The sequence below is a fragment of the Achroia grisella genome, unplaced genomic scaffold, assembly GCF_030625045.1.
Source record: "Achroia grisella isolate CSIRO2021 unplaced genomic scaffold, CSIRO_AGI_Agris_v1 utg168, whole genome shotgun sequence".
In the NCBI taxonomy this organism is placed as follows: Eukaryota; Metazoa; Arthropoda; class Insecta; order Lepidoptera; family Pyralidae; genus Achroia; species Achroia grisella.
In genome coordinates, this window is record NW_026712669.1 from 163,241 (window position 1) to 180,933 (window position 17,693).

Sequence of the window (17,693 nt, forward strand, 5' to 3'; positions counted from 1 at the left end):
TTAAAAACCAACAAAATTGTACAATAAAATATATATGGATGAAATAAAACTTAATATAAGCACTTTTGAATAGTCAAGTTTTTTTTATTCTACCGTTCATTCGGAATGCAGACTCATCACAAAAAGAATGAGAATGAAACTTGTGTGTTGGTCTTTTAAATAAATATTGATTTACTTATATTTAATTAACAACAAGGATTAGGCATGCGACAATCAACATAGAAACCGCTACGCACTTGATCTCTGTTCAATATATATATTTAAGTTAAATAATTTCTATAAATAATATTTTTTTTGCAAATTGTCTTGTTGCAATTTGCAAAAAACGAATTATTAACTTTCGTCAAACGGCACTAGGTAAAACTAATTTGTTGACATTACGTGCTTTTATTAGTGTAATCACCTACTTTTTTAAAACTGCTAATGTTTTTCCTGGCATATATAATGTTTTCGTAGATGTATTCAGAATCGTATTGCTTTATTAACTATACTACCTCTTTACATTAACCGTGTAAATTCAGCTGAAAAGTGTCCTTTAGGTAAATCTATCTACATAACTCTAGCAAAGGTATTTCCGAATACGATATACGATGATACGATATTGAAATATTCAAGAAAAGAGCTTTTTCCTTCTTAAAAGGCCGGCATTTTTAATTCTCTTGGTGTTGCGGGTACTCATACGGGCGGCGGTAATCACTTACCATGAGATGGCTCATCTCAAGCAAGGTTTGTCACCTATGCTATAAAAAAAATGCAATCAAACTCTGTCACTAGTATGTTTATAAAAGAATAGTAATTAATATTCATCCATCAGTATGACTAACGTGACCATTTATTCTTTGACTCAAAACGGGACATTTATTTATATCAATTAATAGACAGTCAATAAAGGAAACAATTTATTAAAGCTAATTCTTTAAAAAAAAGTATTACCCCCGTAAAAAGGGAGATGTAACATATATAAAAGAATAATAATAATTAACTCTTTATTGTGTACACAAAATAAACAATAAAAAAATACAGTAAATAGAAAAGTAATTACAATAGGCAGTCTTCACGCTATATGCAGTCTCTTACAGACAACCTAGAGGAGAGGACGTATCGTCGATTAAATAGAAAAATGTCATTTTTAAAAATTAGAAGCTAGAATTGACTTTTATAAAAGTCAATTAAATTAACCACGCCGTCTTAATCATTATCTAAATACTTTTAAAATGATATATGATACTTCTTTGTGAATTTAAAACTTTAAAGGTAAAAATAATTTAAATTAATTTAAAAACTTTAATTGCTTGTCTACAAGACAATATAAAAATGGCACGTTTTTTTATATTAAAATTATCAACAATAATCTACATCACAACCGGCCCGCTCGACTAAACATATTTTCACCGAGTTTCCAAAAACGGGACAATTTTGCGTCCCAGAGTTAATTTCGGGGACACCGGGACTTGTTGTTATAAAAAGGGAAGTCCCGTTTAAAACGGGACGTCTGGTCACGTTAAGTATGACAAACTGTCACGTTTGTATTATTAAGTAAGATTAGTTACATAAATGCTATGTCGTACATTATACATATATAAGAAATTGCCACTTCCTCATATATGTGAACATGTTATCTTTATCTTTGGATCCTTTATGAGGTAGTCTATGATGTATCTAGTGCCATTCATCTGTAATTCTCGTCGTTATCCACATCTTTTGTTTCTTTGACATTCAGAAATCGTGTTATGCATTCTGCTTACACTAAATACTTTGATCTACTCTATGAAAGGAATTCTTGGGTGTTTTTATTCTAATAACCGACAAACAATATCCGAATATTTATTATTTTATTATACCCTCCTCCATATTGAAACTTTCAAGAATGAACTCCTTTCTTGAAGGTTTCAATATCGTATTCGTTTGGAAATACATGTGCTGGAAGGTGATTCCACAATGTAGTAAAGAAGTAAAGAACGCAAGTTAGAGAACTGCTGTTCACCAAGATGATCAGGATGGTATTTCAGTTTCTGACGGATAGTGCAATGGTGAAATTCAGCTGGTTAATCCGAACACACCCTAGCTACCCGCGACTTCGTCCGCGTGGAATTTAACTATATTTTTCTAAAATAACAGTAACCTAAGTTACTCCTTTTTACATCAGCTACCTGCTAAAAAAAAGTTCCGTCAAAATCGGTCCACCCATTTCAGAGCTTAGCCGGAACAAACAGACAGACAGACAAAAATTGTAAAAAATGATATTTTGGTGTATGTGCCGTATTTATATTCATATGCATGTAGTAAGAAACGGTTATTTCAATATTACAAACAGACACTCCAATTTTATTTATATGTATAGATTAAAGTATAATTCTTTTTTACATTAACTAAGCAGAGACATAAACAAAAAACATAATATTGTTCGTACACAAAGCTAATGTTCTTATACAGCTATATTTTTTTTACAATGCATTATCCAATATGAAAATATTTTAATTACAAATTATTAATATTTTATTTAACACCATACGCACTCTCTCTCTCTCTTCCTAGCTACGTATCTCACATGGTGATGAGGTCAGCTTTCCTTGTTTTTCTCCGCCATTTTTCCTGTCCGAGACATCGTCTTCAGAAACCTCGTGCTCCACCATGTCTCCAGCAATTACATCTTCCCATCCCTTCCTTGGTCTGCCTCTGTCTCTTTTCCCGGGGATGGAAAGCTGTAGCGCCAGATTGCCAGCGTAGTCAGGTGGTCTTCTTTTCACATGCGCGTACCATTGCAGCCTACTTTCCTGCATTTTTTCGACAATGTCGCAAACTGTACGCAGTCTATAATTTATAATTACTTTAATCTCATATCATATAATAGCTTAGGAGACCTTGAAAGTTGTTTACAACTTATTTTTGAAACCAGTTATATATAGAAAATCTAAACGTAAAACATTTTAAATCATTTTCTTTGATATTCTAGAAACAATTCGTTTTATAACATCGTAATTTTCAATGGATAGTCCTCAACTTTTAGAAGCAATTAATTTTAATACAAACAATCACTTCTGAGATCTTTACCCTCAGCACTTTTATATTAACGTTTCTGCACTGCTTTCATTTTTATTAAAACCTTTTCATTAATATTTAACAAGAAATTAAGTATTGAGTATGAACGTGAATAGATTTTAATTGACGGCGAGCGAAGTAACGATGATATATATTAAGATAAAGAAAGTAAACTTTTGTATGATGATCAGTGGAAGATGACACCAAACTATCCGAATCTCAAATAATGGACTGAAATGAAGACAGTGGTGACTAGTATTATTCATATTATATGCTAAATTTTAAGAAAATAGCATCAGGTACTTGGTTGAAATATGGACACCCAAACACTAAAGTACCATCCGGATCATCTGGATGAATAGCTGTCCTCCACGGTGCCTGTCTCAGAAATGATTTGGCCATGAACAACCGTATTTATTTATTTATATGAAAACTTAGCGAGCTTTATAGTTTCCCAATATTTTCACTTAGAAGAAATACACAAATATGTGGCATATAGCAAAAATAAAGAAAATTACAAATATTAAAAGAATAACCATTTTAAATTTACGTATTACTTAAGTAATCCAATACCATCCTGCGTAAATTTAATAAGTTACATGTCTAGCTATGACAGTACCGACGTTGAGTAGACTCAGTGCAACAGAAATGGGAGTCTGGGATTCCTTTTTAAGAGACTGTCAACGCACTTGCATATTCCCTGGTGTTGCGGGTGCTCATGGGCGGCATAGGATAATACTGAATCCAAAAACCTGATGCAATTCAAATGAATTTTACCCCGACCCAAAATTAGTATGCGTTTAGGGCAGAATGTTAATGCTACAATTAAGTAAAGTACAATAATAACACAGTTAATAAACTAAAGTAAGATTATTAATTCCAGTCAGTAAAATGACATTTCCAGTGTTGCAGGTTTTTAATCCCAAATAAATAGTGACGTGGTTGAATCGAGTTTTTACAATTAAAAGTTAGTCGAGATTACATTTTTTTTATTCAATATTAAATTGCCTTAATACAAATAAAAATTCTAGAATTAATTCCTCTGAATCTCTTTTTACATTTTTTCCCAGCTTTTGTAATAATGTTATAGTGAGAAATTTTAATATGCTGGTAAGGTTCATATTTCTAAAATCGTATTGTTTAATATGATATGTATTAAATATTTAAAATTAAAAAAAAAGTCTTCGATACCTAATAAAATAAAGCGTGACTAAATGTCTAAGTCTATTGATTGCGGGACATCACTATTGTAGCGGGTCACCCTTTTTTGTATCAGTGACAGTTGCACTTGTCATTTTACTGACTGGAATTAATAATCGTACTTTAAATGTAATATTATGTTCCAGGTGTTGATAGTGGTAGTATGGATGATCGTGGCCCCAGCGCGCGCAATGTTCCACTATCCGACCAGAGAAGACAACATGCTGGTCTGCGATTCCTACGTAGACGCATCGTACATGATCGCTTTCTTTTACCCGATCGTGCTCATTTTGGTGTGTACGGTATACGCAGTGTTGACGAGGAAGATTCCAGAAGCTTTTAATGAGAGCAAACATATCGGTAAGTTGGTGAAGCCTTTAATAGCTGCTTTTGCACTACACGCCCTTTCAGAAGCGATTAGGATCGCGCGTGAAAACTAGTGCAGGCTTTTTGGGCTGCAGCCCAGAACCCCGACAATAAAAGGATATTTAGAATATAAAAAAATATCTAGAATGTTAAAAAACCTATCATAAGATTGGCACAACCCTGTGAGCAATCAACCCATGCAAGTGAGAGTCTATCGAAAGGGACGAGAAATTTCAGATCGCTTGTTTTTGGTCGGTGTATTTTTTTAGTTGAGTAATATTTAGGTACGATAGGTAGGTCCCTAAGTAGATTTAATCCAGGACCCCACCAATTCACGATCCGCCCCTGAGTGCAGGCAATAGTGAGTGATTGAATTTAACTATTTTTTGTGACCACTCTGACACGTGCGATTGCGCATCTTTCATGTCGTTTCCATTTATTTCAAAAGTCTCGTTCAAAATTTATAAATTACTAGCTGATCCCGCAAACGTTGTTTTGCCATATAAATTGAAATTGCTATTAAAAAATTGTGGTTGGTGATAGAAGGGTGAATATTTAGGTTTGTATTTATTTTTAATGCACATTATGACAAAAAAATGCCCAAAATAATTAAAATGTTAGGTGTGGACATCCCTTATCAGTTAGTGGTATAAAAATAGATAGTAGCCGATTCTCAGACCTACTGAATATACATAAAATATCATAAAAATTGATAATTAAAGTAATTTCGTAGGAGTATGGTAACTAACATTGTGACACGAGAATTTTATATATAAGACTAGCTTTTGTCCGCGTCTTCGCTCGCGTTAATTTATCCCCTTAGGGGTGGAATTTTTCAAAATCCTTTCTTAGCGGATGCCTACGTCATAATCTCTACCTACATGCCAAATTTCAGCCCGATCCGTCCAGTGCTTTGGGCTGTGCGTTGATAGATCACTATGTCCTATCAACGCCTTTGAGTTATTTTGATATATAAAATTCTCGTGTCACAGTTTTCGTTCCCATACTCCTCCGAAACGGCTTGACCGATTCTCATGAAATTTTGTGGGCGTATTGAGTAGGTCTGAGAATCGGCCGACATCTATTTTTCATCCCCCTAAATATTAGGGGTAGTCCACCCCTAAATTTTTTATTTTTATTTTAAGGCAAAACAACGTTTGCCGGGACAGCTAGTATATATATATATATATATAGATTGATAACTCTATAATTATGTATATGTTCCATAATCATAAGTACATTTTTTCTAGGATTTACAATGTACACGACATGCGTGATTTGGCTGGCTTTCGTGCCGCTGTACTTCGGTACGGCCAGCCACGTGCCACTTCGTGTTACCAGCATGGCTGTCACAATTTCCCTCAGTGCCAGCGTTACGCTCGTCTGCTTATTCTCTCCAAAGGTAATAACTTCTATAACATTTATAGGTACATATATTTTGAAATATATTATGTATTTCGTAGGTTTGAGTTGATTACTCAAAACTCAAATATTGTATTTTATTTCAATTCCATTTGATCTCACTTCACTAAGTTTTACTTTATTTCATTCCATTATCTCATTTTCTTCATCATTGTCATTTATTCATCTTTATTCATATATCATTTATTATATATTATCATTTATTCCGATCGCTGCAATACTTTTTATGTATCAATATGCCATATGTACGTATTTTGCCGAAAAACTGATAAATTTTTATCGGTCAGGGATCGAAAATTTAATTAGTAGATAGCAAAAGGTTATTGAAAACGATGGAGAGTACATTCTTGATTAAAAATAAAGACTTATTTAAACTGTATGTGGTTGTATATAGCGTAAGAAAACGACATTATTTTCCGGTCCCCCTAATATAACAGTAACAGAATACTAAATTATATATAATACGAAACAAGATGATTCTATAGAAGCTCATGGTCTGCAAGCAATATCATCATGAACACGAACATCAGAAGTAGAGAATAAATAAAGAAATGATCCAGTACCATTCACACAGCGCTATCTAGTCCCAAGCTAAGCGGAACTTGTGTTATGTGTACTAGATAACTGATGGATATATTTATTTACGTTTTTTTTCTAACTACATAAACACAAACATACTCGAAAATACAAATATTTGTATCGTGCGAGGAATCGAACCCGCGACCATCAGAAGTAAAGCTGTGTGCTAAACTGCTAGACCACCAAGGCTGTCACAGCTAGACCACCTATCACCAACAGTCTCTGTTGATAATTTTACAAATTTATAATTTGTATACTTATACAGTATTTTGTATGATTATCATTAATTTTTGTTCTAGTTATACATAATTCTAATACGGCCAGAACGGAATGTTCGTCAGAGTATAATGCCGGTGCGGTATAGCCGCAAGCCTGCGCCTACGCATGCTGTATCGCACACCATAAATAAGAGTAAGTTCATTGTATCAGGAAATATAATATAAATTATTATTATTTACGTATAGTATAATATACAAAAAGATACATTAATAACATTATTCATTGTTTTCTTAATATATAAAAAGGGCAGAGATTTTGCGTAATATTCTCAATTTTAAAAAGGTATCTACATAAAAATGTTATTTAATACTTAATTAGTGACTGTGTACCTGTTATACCCGTATAAAATTTAGTCTATGTGTTATTCTGATGTACATGTAAGCTATATTGCTGTAAAGTTTTATCAAAATCCGTTTAGTAGTTTTTGCGTGAAAGAGTAACAAACATTAATTTATATATAGATACTCACAAACTTTTGCGCGTATAATATTAGTAACATTATTTACGCAAACCAATATTTTAATTCCGAAAACACAATTTTCCAGAACCTCCATGTGCTGACAAAGGGACACAAACAGAGCCATCGGACTTCACTAAATTAATAAACGGCCAAACGAAAATAATTAACGATAAGAAAGAAAACAACGAGGCGCAGAAAGTAGATGAAAAACCCAAAGAACCAATCCAATGCAACAACATTAATTCAGCCGTCAATAATATCACCGACAAAACCAGTAATGTATACGTTGGTAACGATAAAGCAGTAACATTATAGCAACAGCATTCATCTAAATCGCTCACAGAGGTTTTCACGAAAAAGAATAACAGTAGTTTAAAAAAGAAAAGTTGCTCTTGTAAAATGAGAGAGCGCAAACCTGTAATTGTCTAGATTTGATACATATGAATAACTTAATAATGAGGAATCTATAGTTCTTCCTTTTAATGTAATTTATAAACGTAGCAATTTAAATATAATGGAACGCATCGTTAAAATTTGTGTAAAGATTAACATAAGCCGCTTTGTATATTACAAGCCAATATATTCCATTAATATATACTGCAAAATTATAAACTCCTGTCACAATATTAGTAATTTATGTAAATAAATCATAACTTTCACATAAAAACATAGAAAGAGCTAGTTGTAGATTCTACCATATGTAAATTGGATGTATATATATACGACGTAAAGACAAATAGTGATGTGTTATGTATATATGATGTATTTAATGTTTAACATTATATTTGTTATATCAAATATTTAGTAAATAAGATAATGAATATCAAATAACATGCACAGGGTATAGCTGTGAGCCAGGACAGTAATGACAGACTTCGATTTCGCTTACTATATGCAATGTTTAAGTATTAAGACTGCTGAGTCTGGTTAGTCTACATATTAATAAGAGAGGAAAATAATAAATTAATCAATTAGAAAGTAAGTGTGTATCAATATGTAAATGAATAATCTTTTATCTATAAATCTATACTTAATCTACCAGTTACCACCTTTATAGGTATCTGCCATAAACTCTAGTCCGTAACATAATTATATCGACGTACGTAATGCTTTCTATCAGTTGCCATTACATTTTTGATATTAAATTCTGATAGGGAACGTAGTAAATGTAATATGTTGGAGATTGGAATGGTTCCTAATGGAATGCAATTCCATTTAATTAATCATTAACATAGATATTTTAATTATTTTAATGCATATATAAATTAATGATTGACGACATCTAGTCTGATCTACAGTAGTTGTTAATATACATTTCTGATAACTGTCTGTTGATGAAGTATGTCCTTAAAATATATAATTAATCTATGAAAGCTTATCATAGCTAGCTCCACGATATATTTTATTTCGAATATCATCAAGTAAATTTGTGGACAAGAAGTGTTCTGTAAGTATATCACAAAAATATTTACTATGGTATACACAATTCACAATTTATGCTAATACCACAACGATAACATATTCGGAGCATCTAATTACCCTAATTGTGATTTAAAATATATTAGAAAGGTTTAAGAGTATTCTAGAAAGATTGGATAAGTTCTAATCCAGTAAAATTCTTCTTCCTGTAAATCAATTATTGTTTATATTTAGTGTTACGTTTAATTTAGCAGGTGCTATGATAAGTTCTAATATGATTTCTAGGACTATTTACACACAGTTTTATATATTTCATTTATATGATTCTTATTTATTTTATATTTACTCTCGTATCCTATATTGTGTTCTGCTGGAGCGTTATAATTCTTCAATTTGTTATATTTGAATTCAAGTTTACATAATTAATATTTGTTATTCTGTTGTTTTGTGTCTGTTACTATTAATGCTGTAATTTTTTCATTCATTTTACATTTTGCTGTCTTTCCACTTACAGCACCATTCATATTACCACAGATAACATGATATGTTACAAAGAACTGTATGTTCTATTATAACTAAATATAACCTGATAAACTTTCATTGACTCCATTAGTGTAAATAAATGTAAGTGTTTTAAAAAGTAGAGTTTACAAAACTTTCTTTTTGACCATATCTTTAACGTCATCCTTAAAAGTAGTATTATGTGTTTAATTTAGTTTTCCAAACAAAAAGGATTTAGCTAATTACAACGTCTCGTTAAATAGAACTATATGTATGTTAAGATTGCTTCAAATATTATTGACAAAATGTCAGTTGTTATATATAAGAATCTGACTGTATTTATATAAATTAAGTATGTATTATAATTATACGAGATAATAATGTTTGTATAAAATACATTAGTGAACTACTTTGTCACTACTGTCTTTTGCTTGCCCTGCGCATGTTAACCAACTAAACACTTAATAAAATATACTAATGATAATTATATTTATGAAAATAAATCGTTTTGATGTTTTACGTAATTTGATTTACTCCTGAAATCATTGCAATGTATTTTGAGCTCTGGCAGGGGCTTATCGTGAATTCGTGGGGCCCTGGGCTTAATCTACTTAGGAGCCTACTTAATTATATTACTGAACTAATACTAAAAACAAGCGACCGACCAAAAACGAGCGACCGTAAATTTACCGTTCCTTTCGATAGACGTGCACTCGCACGCATAGGTTAATTAATCTCAGGGTTGCCAACCTTATGATAGGTTTTTAACATTGTAAATATTTTTTTATCTTCTATAAATATCGTTTTAGTGGTACTTTTGTTTACCTGAGAAACCTGTGTGTGGAGACGGAGAAAGATTAGTGTTAATCTCTTTCACCCTTTCTTGTATGGAATCTGCTTAGGTTAACGCAAAACTGTAAAATAACAAAAAAAACATACACGATCATAATAATAAGACAGCCCAAAAGGATGTCGTCACAAAGGAAGCAACAAATATTACTTTAAATTAAAAAAAAAAAAGCTGTATTGCCTAACATCCTTGATGGTCCAATACACATTCGAGGATTCGATTTCTCCGACGATGCAAACAGTTGTTTAGCACCTACTCATCACACAGTGTGAATTATTCAATATTCTATAGCTGTCTATCTGTATAGAATATACGAAGATTACGTACAGAGAAAACCGTTAGTGTAGGCTAGTGTACCATTCCGTTATTAACCATTATAAAAAGCATATTATAGTTTCAGAAGTAACTGTCTGAACAAACAGAAAATAATAGGTATATGAATGACCAAATTTAAGTAATAATAATTATTAATATTAATTAATAAATATAATATTAAATATTTCACTGTGTATTTTGAGTAATTTCGACACAATACAAATAACGAAATTAGGCTGAATAAGTGCTATTTCTTTAGCTTATTTGAAATATTCTTGAATCAGTCTATCTGTCATTTACGTAATTCATAGTGTCAGTCACATTGTCAGACCACACACAATGTCAGTATGCTGTCATCTATCAGACTGAGTTTTACTGTTTATGTTTTTACTTAATTTTTTTTATTTATTTCCAATATTTTGTTTTGTTATCTTTTAATATCTATTCCCAAAGTAGTGCTTCACAAATGAATTGGCAGTTAAATATTTTTTAGTTTTTCTATTCAATCTTATAATTTGCCCATAAAATTGTATAAATAGTGCCTTTGAACATCAAGAATGGAAGAAACACCGGTGGATTTTATAAGAAAATCAACGAGAAATTTACTTAACCTGAATCGAAGAATACAACGGCAAGAAGACAAAGATGTACACCGTTCGGTCGACAGTGTAAGGTTAGCTCAGTTGTCCATACTGAATCACCCGTATGAATTTTATAACCTATATGTTATTCTGATGTAATCCTCCTATACTTACAAACTTTCGCGTTTATAATATTACTAGCTACTCGCCCCGACTTCGCTCGGGTGTACATGTATTAAAAACATAAACCTTTCTCTGGAATCACTCGTATCTATTTAAAATAACCGCTTCAAAATTTGTTTCGTAGTTTTAGTAATTTAAGCATACATAGGGACGGACAGACAGCGACAGCGACTTTGTTTTATACTATGTCATGATTTGTTTTTCAGCTTAACTACAGAGCAAATTAAGGATATTGCAAATCGTTTAAAGTCAAAGTCTTTAGTCACTACAGCTGAATTACACAAATTGAAAAATGCTCTTATTGATGACAAAAAGAACATTACAGAAGTACTAAGCACACAGGATTCTTTAAGAGGTCTAGTAAGAGAATTATCAGGTATGACCATACTTAGATTTACTACTGATTTACTACTGTAGGGTTCACATCAATATTATAGAAAAATTCAATATTTTAAGATAGTTTGTGGTTAGTACTAATGAATACTTAATTTGTAATAATCTTTACGTTTAATAATGTAAAAATTATTACAAATTAAGTATTTATAGCGAACTAAGTTGTTTGTCATAAGATAACCGTTGCCCCGGCTTCTCTCCCTACTACACTGACTTCAGTATATAAATATGGACGTCGGTAGTTGAATAATCCTCTTTAGTGGCACGTTGCAGTACTTGAAGTGGACGAGTTGGATCTCCTGGCGAGTGAGGAAGCTCGGCAGCGAATTGCTGTTCGGGTGAGCCGCGGCATTCAGTCAATGAGTGCAGAGTGTGCCGGTTGTGTTTTGGATACTAAAGTTAATTCCAAAGACCGGTTTATTCTGGACTTAATTGGGCCTGGGAGGAAGCTGCAAGTACTGTGTTCTATTCATGAGTGGACTGCAAACACATAGGATGTGTAGTGGCGTTTCCTCTTCAGTTTGACAAAATTAGCAGGTTTTTTCAATGAGGGCCCTAGTCGTGATGCATATGTTGTTTTCCCTAAATAGCAATAGTCTATTGAAGCATTTCTTAGAGTATTATTCTTAATTGAGATTTATTTCATCCCTTTCAGGTAATGATGTGAAAAGACAATGTGCTGCTGCAGGTTGCTGCTGCAATCTTGCACTCGGTGACTACAGAGGATGCATAGCAGTTACAAGGGCAGCTGGATCTTACCTCGTAGCTGCACTTGACAGTCTCACAATGGAACTAGCTGTGAGTAAAAATTTTACCTGACTACCGAAATAATAGTAGAACATTCTTTATTCAAATAAACTTATGTACTTAAAAACTTTTTTAATACCACTTTCGAAAAACTGTTGCAAGGGTTAGGGTTTTTTAATGTATTGTTTGTACCCTCAGAAATACTCAACTGATCTGACCTCATGCTCATCTTATCATCCTTCACTGGTGCCCCGCCAGCGTAAACCGTTAGCACAGGCGGGTGCACCATTGCATTGCCATTAATGATATTTCAAATGTGCAAGTAAGGATGTTTGTTATGCTTTCACGCAAAAACTACTAAACCGATCATCATGAAATTTTGTACACATGTTATTGAGGGTATTAGAATGAATATAGGATACTTTTTATTTTAAAAGAACATATATTTTTTATATAAAAAGAAAGAAAAAACAAAATATCTACATTTTGCTACTTCAGAGCTCTAGCAGCCAGTAATAAAGTTATTTAATGGATACAAAGCCAAACTGCGGCAGTCCATTAGAGAGTCCATAGAAAAAGAGGTAGACCACAGAGACGCTGGGAAGATGAAATCAAGAATAGAATAGAATAGAAAATCATTGATTCAAATAAACTTAATTTAAGCACTTTTGAATAGTCAACATTTTTTTAAATCTACCGCGTATTCGGAAAGCTGTCTCATCACAAGAAGAATAAGCAAGAAACTTGTGTGTTTAAAGTAAACAATCCTTGTAAGTTCACATTTTACAAGTCGAAACGTGTGAATACAAACTACCAATCAGCACTAATTTATTTAGGCTCAAATATAAAAACACAATAAGATTAAATCAGTCGTAGTGATAAGAGCAGACCAGTCCCTACAAGTAGCATTCGTTCACGAGTATGACGGATGAGCCAGCCATCACTGCCAAGCTGACAGCAGGCCCCTACTGGAGAAGAGCAGCCCAAAATAGAGTACACTGGAAGGAATTAGAGGAGGCCTTTGCCATAAGGCACTCTGTACTGCGGGATATAATATAGAAAATGAAATTAATAATTAATATAGAACATGAAATATATATAATTAAACATAAAAAAAATTTAAATATATATATATTATGATATTATATAAACTCCATGAGATTATATGTATATATATATGTATTCTTTTCCATAAACTTATATATTTTATATTGGTATATTAGTATTTTTATATATATTGTATATATAACTACTTTTCTGTATCTTTTTTTCTTTTTCTTTTTTCTTTCAATTAATTATTAAAGTGCACCGCCTTATTATCTCTGATCAACGCGACTGTAGACTGGTAGAGAATGCCATCAGGCATTACGTCCGCCATATATACATTTTTGTGTGCAAAAGAATAAATATATTTATAAATAAAAATAAATTTATAGTATAATATAATAATATGAATGAACAGGAAAGTAGAAAAAAAAGTATAATAGTACAGAATTAAAGGCTTCTTTATCTTTATCTTTATCTCTATAGTGTAGTCCATTACTAACAATTCCCTAACAAAGTCATAATTAGTATCCTATTTTCAATTACAGGTAACTTCGGCATGGACTATTGGCAACTTGGCGGGCTCAGGTATTAGGCCGTGCCAAATGTTAAGAGCACAAGGCGGTCTAACTAAACTAATTGGGATGCTGCATGGGAATGAAGATGTTAGAGATGCAGCACTGTACGCACTAGTGCATTTTTGTTATAGCTTTAAAGATAATTTGAGGTATTTACATTTTTTATTCCCTTATATGTGCTATTCAAGCTAATGTAAATTTGAAAGTGTTTTTGTCTATCTTTTTGTTACCTTTTTACAAGTAAACAGATGATAGTCTTAAAAAAATATGACTTGATTGTGTCACGAGGACTTTTACATTTCTTTTTAAATACTTACATATTCCAATACATATGTAAGATATATCAACTCGTATGTACTAGTAAAAGTATGTATTATAATAAAGTAACAACTATATAGCATTTATTTAACTATGTCTCTAACAGAATTTACTTCAGCATTTCAAATACAACCAGCAGGGGGAAAGGGAATTGTTAGTAATGTGGACTGATGATCTTATTGCTAGCAATGTACCATGTCAGGTTAACATCCACGCGGTTCCCCCTGGAAACCATCGTGATCAATTCTTGGTGCATTTGTCACGATGGGCTAACTGACCTGACTTCATGCTCATCTTATCATCCTCCACTGGTGCCCCGCCAGCGTAAACCGTTAGCGCAGGCGGGAGCACCATTCCACTATCATCGTAAAAAAAAATACAACCAGCAGATCCTGTGGTCAAAGACCGAATGCCGTGGCTTACAAAAACCCTCCTTTTATAATACATAAAAAAACACTGCGTAATACAGACGATCTGTTAATGTTTTTAAAATGTATATCAATGTGAACCCTAACACATATATACATACGTATTAACAAAAATAAATATATTTAATACATAGAAAACACCCAGACAGACGGTCTGGGTGCTATGTATATTATGTACGTATTTACAAAAAAATCTAACTATTTATATCATATACATTATAACATTTTGGACAGCCTGGGTGGTCTAGTGGTTTAGCACACCGCTTTACTATCCTATGGTCGTGGGTTCGATTCCTCGCACGGTACAAACATTTGTATTCATGAGTATGATTGTTTGTATCGGTCTGGGTGTTTTCTATGTATAATATGTATTTATTTACAAAAAAAAAATGTATCCATGTATTTATATCAGTTGTCTAGTACCCATAACACAAGCCTAACGTGGGATTACATGGCGCTGTGTTAATTGTCCAAGGTTATTCATTATTATTAATTATCCAATTATTTCAGGGTGCAACATATAATAATGATGGTAGAAGCATTACTAAACCTGGAAATTACTGTGGCTTCAGCACATCTGCTCTTCGTGCTGTCATGCCATACATACTTCGACGACAAAACCCTACCTCACCCTCTGGTAAACAAAATGGCTGAAGAATCCGTAACTATTATCAAATGTAGAGAACAAAATACAGAGAACCAACACACGTTGGTGTATTTAATAAGATCATTAGCAAATACTGCTAGTGTTGACTATAAAAGCAATATCATAGACTATTTTACCGATGTTGATGATTATTTACAGAAATTATTAAGTGTAGGTGATAAATTTGTTACAGATTCATTGTTATGGTTGTTATGTGTGTTAAAAAGTAACAGTTGATAGCTTTACATTGAATTGTTGTTAACATAAATTTATTAAATGTTTTGGAATAATGAATATGTTTGATTTATTTATTTTTTAGTTAGTATACAGCAATACATAATATTATATCCAGTCAGGATATAAAATATTATGTATATATCTTATATATAAAATCGTGTAACAATGTCAGTTACCAGACTCCATCGAAACGGCTTGACCGATTTTTATGAAATTTTATATGCATATTCAATAGGTCTGAGAATCGGCTTGTCCGCTCCGAACATTTTTTTTATAATGGCATTAAAAATACATTGAACCCTAAATTTTCAAAACAACATTTGCGGGGTCGGCTTGCAGAATATAAGTAGTCTTCACTCAACTAAACTTAATTTAAGCACAATAGTCACATTTTGATGATGATGATGAGCAAGAAACTTGAGTGTTGCTCTTTAAATCTAGAATATATTTTATCTATGTACCAAATTTCATATAAATCTGTTCAGTAGATTTGACATAAAAGAGTAATAAACATACATCCTCATTTCTTTTTCTAATATCAATAAACGCAAAAGTTACGACTATGGTAAGGAGTTACCATCAGATGGGCCGTATGCTTGTCTGCCACCTATGTATTTAAAAAATAATAATAGTAGTCGTCCGATGAAAGTACCGGCAACAGCATTAGAGTAGTTTAAAAAAAAGAACTTAAGACTTTTATGTTGGAATCCAAAATCAACACTGTTGCAACTCTGTTCCGTCCTTACCACCAAATGATCCGGCCATAAAAATTCGTTACTAGACAGCTAATATAATTACATTTTTTTTTTCATAAATACATATAGTTTTAAGACATCCAGACCAATACAAACAATCCTACTCATGAATACCACTGTGCGAGGAATCGAACCCGCAACCGACGTAAGCTTTGCTAAACCGCTATACCACTGAGGTCTTGGTATTAAATAAAACTACATTCGTCGCAATAAATATATTATTATGTCAATAAGTATGATAATATTTTAATATGTATAATAATAATAATAGGGGTAAGGCTACAAATATTACATTACATAAATCTCATTAACATGACTGTTAGGTCTATTCACAATAGATTTTAAAACCATGTATACTTATAACGTATAGACATACATATGAAACAATATAACACTAAGAAATTATATAGCTAAAATGCACGTATAATTAAAACACATTTAGCTGCCTTTACACGTGCGCACGCGATTCAGAAGCGCGCGCGATTTAGCGCGGGAAAGCCAGTGCGCGCAATCGTGAGCGATTGAATTTACCTATTTTTTGTGTTCACTCACTCGCGCCGGATAGGCATTATAGGGCCTATAGGGACGTCCCTATCATAGGCATGACGGTGGGGAAAAAAACTATAATACAAACGCGCGATTTAGCGTGGGTAAGCCAACGCGCGCAATCGTAAGCGATTGAATTTATCTATTTTTTGTGTTCACTCACTCGCGCCGGATAGGCATTATAGGGCATATAGGGACGTCCCTATCATAGGCATGGTAGGGAACCATGCCTATAATAGGGACGTCCCTATATGCCCTATGCCCTTTTTTTTTTTTATAAAATTATTATTAACCATAATAGGTAGGGGAAAAAACTATATAAAAAAAATAATGCTGGAATAGACTCGCTGCTTGCGCGCCGCAGCCTTTCTCGTTCTTTATCTACATATACATGCACATTCTTTTCAGCGTCAAAAGGCAGCTATTGCATTCAAATTCAGCAGAGTGCATTTACATTTATTGAATCATCATTAAATAAAATCTATGTTAATAACATTATATGTAGTGTAGTACTTTCAGATACTTTAAATATAATATATTAACTTTCAGTTGCAATTCAAAGGTAATTGGAACACAGTTAACAAGAGATGTTACGATGAATAAAATAAATTATTAGCTGTAAATAGACCTACAGATATAATAATTTGTTTAAGCCATCAATAAAACGTAAATTAAGTTAATTCTTAAGTTATATCCATTGTAATTAATAAAATTCGTAAAACGCACGAATCAAATATTGAGCCTATAATGTATAAAAACACAACACCGACCGTAAAAATGTTTCAAATTGTAAGTGTATATTAAAAA

General features: G+C 32.5%; 2 protein-coding genes across 2 annotated transcripts in view; both read left to right on the plus strand.

Moving 5' to 3' along the window:
• Nucleotides 1-8,659, plus strand: part of LOC131841413 (metabotropic glutamate receptor 2-like) — an 84,029-nt gene extending 75,370 nt beyond the window's left edge. The window contains 4 exon segments of the mRNA XM_059189730.1: nt 4,386-4,599; nt 5,856-6,007; nt 6,906-7,017; nt 7,431-8,659. Coding sequence (XP_059045713.1) covers nt 4,386-4,599; nt 5,856-6,007; nt 6,906-7,017; nt 7,431-7,660 — 708 coding nt within the window. The 3' untranslated portion in view covers nt 7,661-8,659.
• Nucleotides 8,660-10,813: 2,154 nt separating this feature from the next.
• On the plus strand, nt 10,814-15,630 carry LOC131841417 (uncharacterized). The gene is made up of 5 exons (XM_059189735.1): nt 10,814-11,103; nt 11,401-11,570; nt 12,243-12,385; nt 13,927-14,105; nt 15,213-15,630. Exons 1-5 carry the CDS (start codon nt 10,988-10,990, stop codon nt 15,583-15,585), a joined length of 981 nt encoding a protein of 326 aa, XP_059045718.1. The 5' UTR covers nt 10,814-10,987; the 3' UTR covers nt 15,586-15,630.
• Nucleotides 15,631-17,693: the final 2,063 nt, after the last annotated feature.

Bases quoted from the DNA above. Each gene is read 5' to 3' on its own strand.
- LOC131841417 (XM_059189735.1), top strand. From the start codon at position 10,988: ATGGAAGAAACACCGGTGGATTTTATAAGAAAATCAACGAGAAATTTA. The intron at 11,104-11,400 runs GTTAGCTCAGTT...TTTGTTTTTCAG, and splicing joins CGTTCGGTCGACAGTGTAAG to CTTAACTACAGAGCAAATTA. The intron at 11,571-12,242 runs GTATGACCATAC...CATCCCTTTCAG, and splicing joins TCTAGTAAGAGAATTATCAG to GTAATGATGTGAAAAGACAA.